The sequence below is a fragment of the Drosophila subpulchrella genome, chromosome 2L (assembly GCF_014743375.2).
Source record: "Drosophila subpulchrella strain 33 F10 #4 breed RU33 chromosome 2L, RU_Dsub_v1.1 Primary Assembly, whole genome shotgun sequence".
NCBI classification, from domain to species: Eukaryota; Metazoa; Arthropoda; class Insecta; order Diptera; family Drosophilidae; genus Drosophila; species Drosophila subpulchrella.
In genome coordinates, this window is record NC_050610.1 from 2,445,678 (window position 1) to 2,460,139 (window position 14,462).

Sequence of the window (14,462 nt, forward strand, 5' to 3'; positions counted from 1 at the left end):
TATGCAAGCAGCAAATGCGTCACCTACCGGCGGTAGACAGATTTAAGCGTTGTGGGCGTTAGAGTGAGCGTGGCAAAGTTTTTTTTAAATCAATCGATAGGTATTGACGAGACCAATACATTTCAGTTTAAATTTTTTATCTACCATGAAAATTGTGGGCGCCACAGACTTGGGCGGTTTGTGGGCGTTGGAGTGGGCGTGGCATATTCGCGTAATAAACTTGCGCTGCGCTCAAGCCTACGGAATCTAAATCTGCAATCTCGTTTCTCTATCTTTGATATTTTCCGAGATATCCGCGTTCATATTTACGATTTTTTGAAGTTTGTGGGCGGTTTGTGGGCGTTAAAGTGGGCGTGGCAAACTTTTTTTAGGTCAGTCGGTAGGTATTGATGAGAACAATACATTTCAGTTAAAATTTTTGTTCTAGCATCAAAACTGTAGGAGCCACAGTTTTGGGCGGTTTGTGGGCGTTAGAGTGGGCGTGGCACTCTTTTGAAACAAACTTGCGCTGCGCAGGAATCTCAGGAATCTGCATGCCTAATCCCAGTATTGTAGCTCTTATAGTTTCCAAGATCTCAGCGTTCATACGGACAGACGGACAGACGGACAGACGGACAGACGGACATGGCTAGATCGACTCGGCTAGTGATCCTGATCAAGAATATATATACTTTATGGGGTCGGAAACGCTTCCTTCTGCCTGTTACATACTTTCCGACGAATCTAGTATACCCTTTTGCTCTACGAGTAACGGGTATAAAAATTTTTTTTAAATTGGGTAAAGTCCTTTCTAACAGTCTCCAACAAAAAAGCCGATACACACACCCGGCAAGACGAACTCACTTTCCGAAAGTGAAACAAAAAAAAACTGTGACGAAGACATAAAATGGTAAGAAGTAAAGTAAAGTAAGACGTAAATACTTTACCTTACTTTTAAAAAAAAATATTATTTTACTTGTAGATGTACGTTTTTATTTCCCTTTGGGATATTTTTTCTGAAATTTCTTTAACAAAATGGAATAGAATTTCAAATTTAAAATCAAAATTGAAATTTTGTAAATTCTCTTGAATTGTTTTTATCAAAAAATATAACAAAAACACAATTTAGCTTTCTTCCTTGTTTTTGAATTTATAGCAATAGCAATTTGAAATGCCCAAAAATCTACCATAGGCTTGTGTAAGCGCTATCCCACACACGGTTCTTCACCCAAGTCAGCAATGACAGCCACCTGGCATTTTAGTGAGACCGTTTGTGGAATACTTTTGGTATAATTGAATATATACCAAAATAATATGAGAAGTGCTTGTCACCGCTATCGTAGCGGAGTAGCCAACCTGAAAATTTAGTTAGGCCGTTTTGTCGCCACGGTATAATTGAGCTATAATTCCGCGGTCACACTGCTGTTTTAACGTAAGGTCATTTTTTATAATATTTTTAAGCAGTTTTCCCCGAAAAGCGCAAATCGCGGTAGGCGCAAATCGAACGCATCGCGGACTTATTGCAAAATCGCAAATCTCGCGGCGCCCTTGAAATCGAGGGGAAAAAGCGAAAAAGGCTGAGAGGCTAGCGCAAAATCGAAGAAAAAACTGTGTATGTGCGTGCGTTCGAGTGTGTGAGTGTGACGTGTGCGTTCGCTGTGTGTGTGAGCGAGCTGGCATGCAGAAACGTATGTGTGTGTGTGCGCTGCTGCTGCGGCTGTGTGTGCGTGTAAATTGAATAAGAAAACGGAGCACAAAAGGCACTGATGGAAAATTTATATGTGCGCTGAAAAATTAATTTATTTGCAAAAAGCCAAAGAGCTGCGAAAAGTAAAGTGACAAGCGGAGAGACGGGCAAAAAGAAGAACAAATTGTGGATTGCCGACTCTCTGCAGATTTGAAGAGAGTGGGAGACTAAGAAAGAGAGGAGAGGGAGTTGTATATGTGTGGGTGTGAGCCGCCTTTGCCAGGAAAACTAAAAAGAAAAAAGTCCCTGGCGTTAAAAGTTGCAAAAAAAAATTGTTGAATTCGATTGTTTGCTTTCCGCAGTTCGGCGTTTCGTTTCTTTTTTTTTGCACAAAAACTTTTTTCGCCAATCTTTCATGCACGCTTTTTCGTTTATTTAATACCTCTCTCTTGCTCTCGCTCTCCTGCTCGTTCTCTCTGGCTCCGCTCTCCGGCTCTCTCGCTCTCCGCTTTTTGCTTATGCCAGGCCAACTGTCAAAACTGTCATTTACCTTCCTTTTGTCCGATTAGCAAAACGCAACGAAAAACTAAAATCCCATCCAAATTTAAATCGTGGCCGTTCACTTGTTCTTAGTTTGTTATTTTATACCGAGAAACGTAGTACTTTTAATTCGTTTGTCCTACGCGTAAGTGTTGAATGAAGAAAAAGTCGGAGAACGAGGAGGCAAAATGGAAAAAATCGCCGCCGCCGCACAGTGCAACAAATCGATCAGAAAATAACCAAAAAAAATCGAATTGAAACAAAGTGTTAAATGAAGGAAAAATCAGAGACATTCAATGGGATAAAAGTGCAAAAATGTCGCGTGATTGTGATTGGTTGTGTGTGTGTGTGTGTGCCCATCCTTTTTGCTCCTCTTCTTCCCCTTCACTTTCGCTGTGTTGTTGTTGCAGTTGACACTTTGTACCTTAGATTTTCTGAGTTCCTCTTTTCATTCTTATTTCTCCAAAACAGCTGGCCAAGCATTTGATTAACTCCAATTTTCTTTCTTAGTTTTTTTTGCCATTTGCTTTTGTTTATAATGTCAGCTGGTGCGGCATTGTTGTTTATTTTCTGTTCTGTTTCGCCTTGATTGTTTAGTCAAGTGTTAGTTTTGTTTTTGTGCCATTTTGCAATTTTCTGCTTATTTGCCATTCGATATGGGGTATTTTTATGTGATTTTCTATAGAAATTGGATTTCACACAAGTGTTTGGAATTAGGGAGATGTATTAAGTAACGGAATCTAGTTACATTTGCAAAGAAAGTTTAATCATCATCATCCGTCTATAAAGCCTACTATACGTATTTTGTGAGCTTAATTCGAAAACAACAGAAGTTTTTATTGATTTTGCGTTTTCAAAAAGTCTTCACTACCCAATATTTTCAAAAATTGTTGATTGATTTTATTTTTTAAAAATGACAATGATTTTATGAACTGTTCTTTAAATTCGTAATATTATGAATAAGCTTAAAATATTTTTGTTAATCCGTGCATTTTGAGCCAGTGCAATGATATTAGTTACTTCTACAGAGTGAGCCGAATTATCTGTATTTGTTTTTTTATAAAACAAATAGAACCTTTTTAATTGGCAAGCCAAAACAGTTCATATTGGAACCATTTTCAAACCAACACCATTACGGATAAATCTGATTAGCTTTGCATGCCCTTGAACTGATCTTCATTATCTTCGAGATCATAATGAGCATCCCTTCCATAGCATCTCCGATTTCAAAGCAAAATAAAATAATCCTTAGACAAGATCGGTTTTTTGCCAGGCCGCGTGGCATAATTTTTTGCTTACCCTGCACCTTTTCATAATTGTCACTGGAAATACATTCATGCTTAGAAATCGGATACTTTTTAGACTCCTGATACTTTTTGGTACGAAAGTTGGCAAAGTCTCAAATGTTTGAATATCAGTTATTATTATTATTTCTAACAGGAAAGTTTATTTGAAATCGATTTTAATTTGAGGAAATAAACTGGGTTCTCTTGGGTATACCCAATAGGGATGTACAAAACATGCGTGTGCAGCCAGTCACGTCTACCAAACAAGGTTTCAATCTTTTTTCCTCCAGTTCTATTAATCTTGTATAATGTTGCAGTTGGTCGTATTTAATTTATTAAAAGGCATCAGAGTGTTCAGAATAATTTAAAATATAAAAAAAGGCTTAGCTGATTCAGTCAGTTGTTGTACACATTTAATTTTAAGTTAAAATATAAAAGGTTTGGAATTTAAAAAGATACATTTTTGATTCGTGAATAATGCTAAACAACTTTGTTTTAAGTATTAATTAACAAGTTAGTTTATTTTTTTGAGAACTAAAAAGACTTAAACCTCTAATGATTGTTGTACCCAATTATAGGGTATATAACATACGTTACTTTTAAGACATATTTTCCTTGATATCTTGTTGCATTATTTTTTGTTTGCTGCTCCACACATTCTGCGACTCAATTCAATTGAGAAATTTTATTCGATTTCAAATTGTCATTGTAATCTGTGACTTGTTGTTGCTCTTGCAGCGGCCTCTGCCTCCCTCCTCTTCCTCATCTTCGTCGTCTTTCCTTTCGCTGCTCTTTTCTCGTTTGATAAACATTTTCATTGCCTTCTCTCGTCCTCTCTCTCTCGCTCCGCTCCTATTTCTCTTCTCGGGTTCTTTTACTTCCTCCTACAACGCCTTCGTTTTTCTTTTCCTTCTCCCTTGCCATTTTTTGCATTGTGAATCATTTCCTTGCGGAAAGGAAAGGAAAAGAGGTGGGAAGCTCTGTGGGTGGGGGCAAAAAGGAAAGCGAAGTCCCTGATTAGAAATCGTTCATTTTATTTAAATATATATTATATTATATTAAGTGCTTTTCGGTTGTTTAAAAAATAAGAAATATACATATATTACCACTTTTTTAAGATGAGTTTAGGCATTGTTTGCGAATTAAAAAAGTTTAAAGTTGGTAGGAAAATAGTTTCTTGGATTGCTGCGCTACAAACTTAACATCCTTTATTTCTTGGATTGATGCGGTTATTAAAATGTCGAAGAAAATGATAAATTTCCCAGTATAGTTTGGGCTTAAGGAACCTGAAGAAAGTTTCAGTTGACGGTATTATAATGTGTTATGAATGTATTTTCCTATTTTCTATCATTTATAATTTTTAGAGTTAAAGGTATGATTTTCGGTGGTGCACTGCGAAGAATCGGGACACCTTTCCTCTTAGCTTTTCGTCTTCTTCGGCTGCTGCGCTGCTATCATCATCAATATTGATTACCGGCAGCTGTCCGAGAGAGAGAGAAGGAGAGAGAGGAGGCCGCTCTCCTTTTGCGGTTTGTTTGGTATGCGGCCCCCGCCCGCCCCGCCCACTTGTAGGCGCCCACCTTGGTGGGAGGGGGGAGGAGGCCTGGCTCTCGCTCTTTTGGGGCTCTTTCTCTCTGATTGCAATTTTCTCAACGCGCATTCGCTTGTTCTCTCCTGCTCTCTCTCTCCCTCTCTTTCTGTACTATCTGTTGTAGTTGCTTTTCATTACATTTGTTGTTCTTGTTGTTGCTGGCTTGCCATCGATTTTATGCTTTGTCGTTGCAATTAGTTCTTCTTCTGTTGCTTGTTTCTTGTCTGCACTTTTAGTTCCCATTTTCTTTTTGCCCCATCTCCTTGTTGTTTTTGCTATTGAGGAAGGCAGAGTGAGAGAAGAAAGGAGACAAGAAGAGATTTGTTTGTGTGCGAAATCTGGTGCCTACAGCGATACTTTGATTATCGACTGGCAGGGGTTAAAGGGGGGACTCAAGTTTATTGTCCAGAAGTTGAGTTATAAGAATGGATGTTCCTCTTCTAATAGTCCTGCCTAGGTGGGGCAAACATTGAAAAGTACTTAATCCTATAATTGATTGATTTTCGGTGAGAGTGTCCATACTCTTAATGCTATTATCGAAAACAATCGCTTAGGGTTAATGGATCAGTAGACCAAGACATCAATGCCATTTCTAGTTCAAAAGTACTGTCGTCTTCGATTCGCCTTTCTATTAAGCAGAAGATATGAAGATACATATATACATATATACATACATATGAGCGTTTTAAAGTCTAAGCAACGTAAATCTTAATTTGTGAACCACGTTTATAAATTAGATATAAATAGGGAGGTCCGTATATCCCAAATTTTTAGGTCCTTTGAAGTTTTTATTGAATTTGTTGCACTTTCTAAAACGGTTATTCCTTCCTTTTCTTCAGATACGACTCACAAACTGACCGATCAGCTTCAACTTTTTTAACCCAAAACATGTAATTAAAAATTTCTTAGTTTTTGCATTTTATGAACAATTTTCACTCCTTTACTCCCCCAAGAGATCTCCACAATATGAACGAGATAAAGAAGATCGACACCTGCGTGGCTCAAGAACAAGGCCAATAGACTCTTGAAGACCCAACAAGCAACAGAGCCCCAAAAAACCCACCTTGCCAGAGTGCTACGACCAATGTTGACCTATAACTGATTTTCTGTTGTTGTACGGTTGTTCTTCTGGTATGCTGATTTCGTTGGTTGTCTCTTTTTTTTCAACTAATTCCTCTTTTAGCCACGAAATAATCAGATTTTTTTGCGTCGTTTATAACTCGATTAGGCAAAAGAAATAAAACAAAATCAAGCGAGAAATAGAATGAAAGAGCAGCAGCGTCAAGGTCTTGACTTTGCCTTCTGGGAGGGCACACGCAGAGTTCAAACGCAACTACAGTAATCACTCATAGATCTGCATATGAGTCATCAGATATTGTTCTCAGCATGGGGTGTCCTTTGGGCAAACCTTCAAACTTAAGAAATCAATGTGTTACTTATGGTTTTGGTGGTCCTTAAACCAAAACATTCAAATTGTTTGATTTTCAAATATTGAACAGATATGTATCATTCCCCTTTATAAATGTTTAAATATATTTTCATTGATGAACTTCTATTCAGTGACCACTGTACCAACAAATACGAGCACACTCTTTTCTAACAAGTCCACGCAATTTATGAATGATCGTCAAAAGCGTACGGTTATTAACCAACACAAGTGCTGCGAAAAAAACGGCGCGTGTGCCCGAAAATGTTTGCAAAACTTTTTCGGCAACTTTTTCGCGAATAATTTTGTGGCTGCCTTATTATCTCTTTCTCTTTGCTGCGCGCTCATTTCTGATTTCCGTAAACGAAATCGATTAAATAATGAGTGAGGCGAAACAAAAATCAATGCTGAAAGGAAATAAATATTTGAATGTTCCATTGCAAATGCAAAGGTAAATAAGGCGATCATCGAAAAGAGAAAAGGAGAGAAAAAAGTTATTAAAAGCAAACAATCTGTTTTTTCGTTGGTTCGGAAGGAAACCACCTCCAAAAAACTTATTTCTCACATGTAGCACTTAACTAATTCAACAAAACTACGACGTACATACCTTAACTCTGACAACTCAATGAAATCAATAACAAAAAAAGGAGGCGAAGCAAAAAATAATGAAAAGCACACAAAAGCATCATCAACATCGTCATGATGATAATAAACGAATACGAACTACGCAGTTATGAAATTTAACTAGATACTTATAGAAAATCATCCAATATGCAGAAGCAGAGGTAGGGTTTAAGTTCAGGCAAATAAATATAAAGCTGTTTATTAGACGCTTTGATGGATGTCATCTACGAGATGCTTTTAAATACTGTCAAGTGAGGAAATAAAAAATAAACACTTTGGATTTAATAAGGTTTTTCTAATAAAATACAGAAAGTTTAATAAGTGATTTACAGTCTAAAATTGGAACACTTATAATGGTGAAGCTACAACATTTTTGTAATGGAATATGTTATTTACTGTTGTGTCGATTAATACTTTTAATATCTTTGGTTTCACTTTTGTTTTGGCCCAAGCATCCACTCAGTTAAAAAATAGGAAACCCTTGATTATTCGTTTATTTAATTACCCAAATGAACTCTTGACAAATGTTTTTTCCACTAGGGGTTGGTCTTTCTTTGCCTTCTGTATTCCTATATTACGTATACGTCGCGTTGCCCAGTGCAATTATTTACCTTTTTCGTTACCCCCTCCACTGATCTCCCTCGATCTTCTTGGCCGGCGGCGTTTCTGTATATTTAATTTAATAAACAAATAATGGAAATTAATATTTATGTTTATTCTTGATCGAATTTCGAGTTTAAATGAATATAATTCTGATTGTCATCCCGTTCTTTCTCTTTCACAGGAATTTCATTTCTACAACTTACTGCAGTGTGCTAGTAAAACTGAACCCAAGAAATTGATCAACCCTACGAGATAAAGCTAAAGAAAACAACAATTTGAAAACCCATTCGTAAGCGTGTTACGACAAAGTGGAAAAGTGCAACAAATACATGAATACAAGTATAAATCAACGTTAAGCCCAAACCCAATCCCTAGTTACCCAAGATCACCAAAATATTTTCATAATTTTTAAGAAATATTTCAAGTGTGATAGCAAGTTGTAAGACACCTCGAAAGAAGTCATTTTCAAAAACGAATCATCAACTGCAGGACCGAATCAAATCGAATTGATTCGATTAACAGCTGTGCTGTACACATGCACCTGTGTGTGTGAGGGGCGCGCGCGTGTGCGTGTACGTGAGTGTTTCGTGTATCTGTGTGCTAGTGTTTGTCAGTGCTGGTGGCGAAAATTGAAACGCCCGCTAAACAAAGTCAAGCGCTAGATGGCGCTGTCGCTGCCGCCTGTGACCAGTGTTGTTGTTGCTGTTGTCGGTGTGCCACACATTGTTGTTGTTGTTGATGCTGCAGCTAATAAAACGCGGAAAGGCAAATTATAACCGCCCACCAACCCCACAACACAGCATAGCGCTTAAACATCCCGCCCCAGTCGGATAAATAAATAAGTTTCAATTTATTAACCTAACAAAATCAACGCCCCAACAAAAGAGAAATAAAATAAAATACAAAATAAAAACGTAAAGTAAGTAATAATCAAGAGTTTCGCATTACCCATCGTCGGTCGGTTCAAATTGCGCCGCGTCGCGTCGCGATCGTCGCTAGTCCTCGGATCGGATCGGAACGGAACGGAACCTTATAGTACGGGCTGTTACGGATCAGATCGGATCAGTTGGCAGTCGGTGGCACCTGACAACGCAACGCTAACCGCTATTATGCATCGGCGTCGTCGGTTGGCCAGTGCAAAAATCGGATTCGAATTGGCGGGCGAGCAGCAGCTAACACAACTGACAGAACTCATCTAAACGGGCTACACATAAAGTAGACATTAAATAACCCCATAGTTATACCGGCTTACCAAACCGAAGGTAGATCATAACTTTTTTCGTGACCCAAATAATCCAAGAATCGTCAGCAATCCTGGATTATTTGCTAAAGACTTTGCGCACGCTGAAATCCAATTCGATTATGGCCGAGAATCAAAGTGCGGCCAGCGAAGATTCCGGTCACCAACAGCAACATCAGCAGCAGCAGCAACAGCAACACCAGCAACATCAGCAACCACTAGCCACCACATCAGTCACCGCCGCTTCAGCCACATCGACGTTAGCTAACCAGTCGCCCACTAACTCGCAGGCCTCATCCCCTGAAAATTCCCAGGAAGCACTGCCCCTGGTGCGACGCCAGCAATCAGCAGCAGCAGCGACAGTAGCAGCAGCAGCAGCCGCAACAGTTGCCGCCACCAGTAGCAACACTTCGCAGCAGCAACGCAGCAGCATCAGCAACATGTTCGATCGCACGGTGAATGCCAAGTTCAAGCCGACGGCCTCGAATGCCGGTCCCGGCAACAATCCGGGACGCAGGAACTCCATGCTGACACCGGCCCGAGGGGTCAGTGTGGGCGGCACTGGCGGCAACATACGCAAGTTGACCAAGGTCAACTCGCTGACCAGCAATCATCACTACTCGGTGTGCTATCCCCCCAGCAACATCTATCAGAATAGCAACAATTCCGGCAGCAACTCGCCTTTGCAGCGCACCACCAGCGAGAGCTTGCGTTTGAACTCGCTAAGCCGCGTGGCAGCGGCGACAGCCTCATCGGTGTCTAGGGCCAGCAGCAACTCCAGCCTGGCCACGTCCACCTCCACATCGCTGGCCCCTAAGTCCAGCAGCAGCAGTGGTGGCAGCAACTCGACCCCGCAGCAACAGCAACCGGTGAGCAGTAGCAACAGCAGCAGCAGCACCGGCGGCAGCACCAACAACAGCTTCACCAAGGCCAGCTCGCCCAACAACAACGGAGCACGTTCGGTGGGCGGAGCAACTGCAACTGCACCTGCAGGTGGCAGTCATCACCATCAGCCACATCACCACCATCATCACCATCACCACCATCAGCATCACAACCACCAGCAGCAGCAGCAGCAACAGACTAGCCTCAGCCAAGGACACGCCTCGTTGACCGTCGCCGGTGGATCAGCTGGGGGTGGTGGTGGTGGTGGAGGCTCCTCGGGCAACGCTGGTGGTGCCACCAATCGCAAACCAAAGACGACTTCCTCATTCGAGATCACCTCGGTGACGGTGGGCCATCCCAAGCTGAATGCGGCCGGCGACACTGGAGACGAGTCGGCCGACGATCTGGACGAATCTCACACGGATGACAATAGTCGGATAACGGACCTCGAGAACGAGACGCCCTCGATGTCGGAGGACACGTTCTCCAAGGAGGAGGTGTACTATGCCAACAATGCCCTCAGCACGAATGCGCCGGTGATACCGACTAGCTCGCAGTACGGCCTCGTGGTGGTGGATCCCATTGGTCCGTCGCTGGGCCAGACGATCCAGAACGTCCAGGTGAACGTGTCGGATAACATTATCAATGTGGTGAGTGGTGCCGTCACACCGGGCGGCACCAAGAAGAAGGACGACATCAAGGAGACGCAGCATCGCAGCGAGCGGTTCAAGGTGGTCAAAATCGAGTCCACGGAGCCGTTCAAGCGTGGTCGCTGGATGTGCATGGACTACCTGGACCACTCGAGTGTGGGTAATGGTGGTAATAACAACGAAAAGACTGGCTCTTCTACTTCCGACGCGCACGCAGCCACAGCGGATGGTGCAGCAGGTGTGGCCGGTGGTTCAGAGGCCCTGCCCCACAAGACCACCCAGAGCATGATTCTGCCGCCCACCCAGAAGCTGAACGAGAATCACCTGGAGGCCAACTCGACCGATGCCAACTGGAACTATGCCGAGCAACAGCAGCAGCAACAGCAGTCGCAGCAGCCGCCGCAATCCCAGCAGCAATCCTCGCAGCAGCAGCAGCAACAGGCCCAGATAAGTGCCACGCCCAGTGGGGTGATGACAGCCCCCGCCACAGTGGTTCACGGGATGCAACAGTTGCACATGGAGGCCCAGCAGCAGCAGCAGCAGCAGCTCTTCGACAGCGTCAATGCCAATGCCAGCTCACCCAGTGACTCCGTCAACATGGACTATGCTCGAACGGCGGCCATGCAGTTGCATCAAACGTTGAAGCAGCTCAAGGAACGCGAAGACGCCATGGACGTGCCACCAGGGGGTTATCCAAATTTCCAGAACGGCGGAGATGTTGGTGGTGGGGCGGGCAACAACAACAACACCGGTGGGGCAGCAGCTGGAGAGTCGCAGCTGAGCACCAGCTATGTGGAGCAACAGCAGCCGCTGTCGCCGACACCACTAACGCCCCAGGCCCCGCCCACATTCGCAGCTGTTGCTGCCGGGCAGTCGCCCAACTTCCAATTGGAGCAACAGCAGCAACAGCAACAAGCAACATCGCAGATAGATGGGATAGTCCCCCAGCCATTTAACCAACAACAACAGCAGCAGCAGACCACGCAGCAATCAATACCACAGCAAACAGCAGCAGCAGCACCATCTGTTGTTGCTGCAGCACCACCACAACAGACTTCAAACACTTCCAATGCAGCAGTAACCACTGGCCAGGGTCAGACACTACCGCTGTTATCACACATGACCAGCTACGAGCAGCAGCAGCAGCAGCCCAATCTTGGAGCAGCAGCAACAGGAGCAACGGGAGCAACATCGGTGGCTCCCCAGCCAGCAATTCCCACGCTGCAATTGCAGAGTGCTCCTGCAACAATTGCCGATCCACAGCAATTGATGGTGCCACAACAACAGCAACAGGAGGAGCAACAGCAGCAGCAGCTGACACAGCAGCAACAGCAACAGATTCCGCCAGCAAATATCGCGAGTGCTAGTGCCAATAATAGTAACCTAAACCTAACGAATACGAATGTTGTGGCCACCGCCGAGGCAACGACAAACGCGCTGACCTTGACCGATGAACAGGCGACCGCGGCAGCAACCACTGCAGTTGCAACCGGAGCTGCAGCAGCAACAGGAGCCACATCGGCAGCAGCAGCAACGCAGCAGCAAATTCAACAGCTACAACAGCAACCAAATGCAGAATCCGAGACTGAAAGGTGAGTCAGAAGGCAAATATCTCTTATCGAAAGGATTTACATAAATGAGTGCAGGAAGGGACAGAAAGAGGAAATTTATAAATGCCTAATTGATATGAGTATAAAGAAAAGTATTATTAAATATTATCGAGTAGTATTAGGGAACTATGGTGCGGCAAGAGGTAAAAATCAGAAAGCTGATCCAAACACTTAGTGTGTTGTTGGACTTTTTTATAATCTAAAATGAACAATGGCTAGCCTCTGCTTTAGTTTTAACACTCGAAAAATATAAGAAACTTAGGCAATTCTTTTATAAGTTATATTATAATTTCCATTCTTTTAATTTATAAAGTATCCCATCGATTCCCAAAAACCGCCAGTTTAATTAGGGGAAATCGAAAGTATTCAGTTCAGTGGGCTAATGTATTTAGCTGCTATCTTATCGGGTTTTCCATTTTCCTCTTCAAATTCATTCACAAAAACTTGTGACTTTGCTCTTTTCCACATTTACGACCTGGTATTTGGTTGTCTTATCTCAAACCGTATTGGGCTGATCAAATATTTACACGATTATACACAAAACGCTGCCGCTCTGTCTACTTATGTACGGGGGACTTAATCAATTAAGCGACGACGACGGTCCCAAAAGTTATTTATGGCCAGAGCCGAGGTTCGGCTTTGGTTTGCATTCGACTATATTTAGAACGCATAAGCGTTGTTTGAACAAGTTTTGAGAATGGCCGATGCCCTGCCAGCCCCTGGCGCCCTCCCCTTCTGAGTATTATCGTCTAGGGCTAGTTTCAGGTTCATTTCGAGCCGCTAAAGTGCCAACACGCGCCGCCTCTCTTTCCCATCGTGTTGTGCCGTCTCTTTCGGTCACAAGAAATAATTTCGCCACTCAAATAATTTGTTGTTGCCTCTTTTTTATAGTTTTTTCTTATTTTTTTAGTTTTGTTTGTTTGCAAATTTGTTGCGTCCATTTGCTGGAATAGCTTGCTTAGGCGGGAAGCGCAAAAAGAGAGAAAGAGACCTCTAATAGAGGGTAAACCTCATTATAATAATTTATTTAATAAAAATTCATCAATGAAATTAGCCATGGAATGTTTGCACTGAAAGCGAGCGGTAGATTCTTTTTTTCGGGAACGTTGTGGAAAAAGGGGGATGGACGGATCGGCGTGTTTTTGTGGGGGCGGTGGCTCTACAACTACAAAAACACGAACGTGACACAAAAGGTCGCTTTAATTAAGTTCGTTTTAAAGTGTGCAAGCGTTTACCCAATTGTCATACACTGGCAACAATTTTTAGCAAATTGTAGTTAAGACTTTTTAAATTGAAATAATAAAATCTGGTCATTTTAAGCAGCAGTTGAACTTCTTCGACCTAAACTCACATAGCACTCTGTCTTTAAAACATGTTTTATAATATATTGTGAAACATGCCAGTCCTATTTTACTTAATTGATTATTTCAATTTATCTTCGAATAGCCATTTGTATTCATGGCTGCTCAGATTCGGGCAACACATTACAAATTGCATAAATCCTTTCATGATTGCGGTCGAACTATTATCCATTTTAAAAGCAATAAAATGCTTTCATCACCAATTGTACATTTAAAAGCAAATAATTTTATAAAAGGTTTGTTTTTTTGAGTATTATAAGACTAACTCATTGACCAACTTTTTTCCGGCTAAAACTTGGTGACATTTTTTTGTTTTTATTGGTGCTCCATCAGGCTGATGACTAATTTGTTTGCCATAGAAAAAGTTTATTGGATGACTCACTTTTTGGGGGTTTTGCATGTGGCGCTGCAAAACGGATTGATTAAACTATAGAAATGCATACAAAAAGGGGGATCTTTTTCATTAGTTTACACATTGAGCAAATGCCAAGAGATTAAAGAGAGACCAAAGTCAAGGAAAATGAAACATGTGTGTAGATACAGATACATATGCAGCAGATACAAAAGATATGTGTATATTATATTCTTGGCGGATTGCGCATTTGCGTGTGACGAGGAGCGAGTCAAGTGCCTGCAACCCCCTGAGACCCCTTCACACCCCGCCCCTTTTGGTCACTCCCCATATTTCTGAACGATCGTCCCTCTTTTTGTTTTTTTTTTGTGCTTCCTCAACGAAATGCAACTGGAAAATGTAAAAAAGGGGCAGACTGTGGCAGCAAAAGGCAAATTACAATGAATTATGTGGCTTGGGTATTAAAAATAGCCGGCACCCAGGGCCGTGGGCTGCAGAGGGGGTTTCATGGAGGGCCCGGGGGGTGACATTGCGTCGTATGAGTAATACCTCCCCATATGCACACTTGGAAGTGGCTTGTCGGCTTAGCAACAACTTGAAGACCAAAACGGCCTGCACTTGACAACTT

At 42.3% G+C, this 14,462-nt stretch overlaps 1 protein-coding gene across 4 annotated transcripts in view; it reads left to right on the forward strand.

The window, feature by feature from the left end:
* Positions 1–1,362: 1,362 nt before the first annotated feature.
* The window catches only part of LOC119546495 (protein bunched, class 1/class 3/D/E isoforms), a 107,055-nt gene continuing 93,955 nt past the window's right edge, over positions 1,363–14,462 (forward strand). For 2 of the 4 annotated variants that reach the window (XM_037852795.1, XM_037852798.1), the window contains exons 1-2: positions 1,456–1,591; positions 7,918–12,103. In XM_037852795.1, the coding sequence (XP_037708723.1) occupies positions 9,099–12,103 (3,005 nt within the window). In that variant the 5' untranslated portion in view covers positions 1,456–1,591; positions 7,918–9,098. Of the gene's footprint in view, positions 1,412–1,455; positions 1,592–2,205; positions 2,352–7,917; positions 12,104–14,462 lie in introns of those variants that run through there. The other 2 variants (XM_037852797.1, XM_037852796.1) reach the window with 2 other exon arrangements.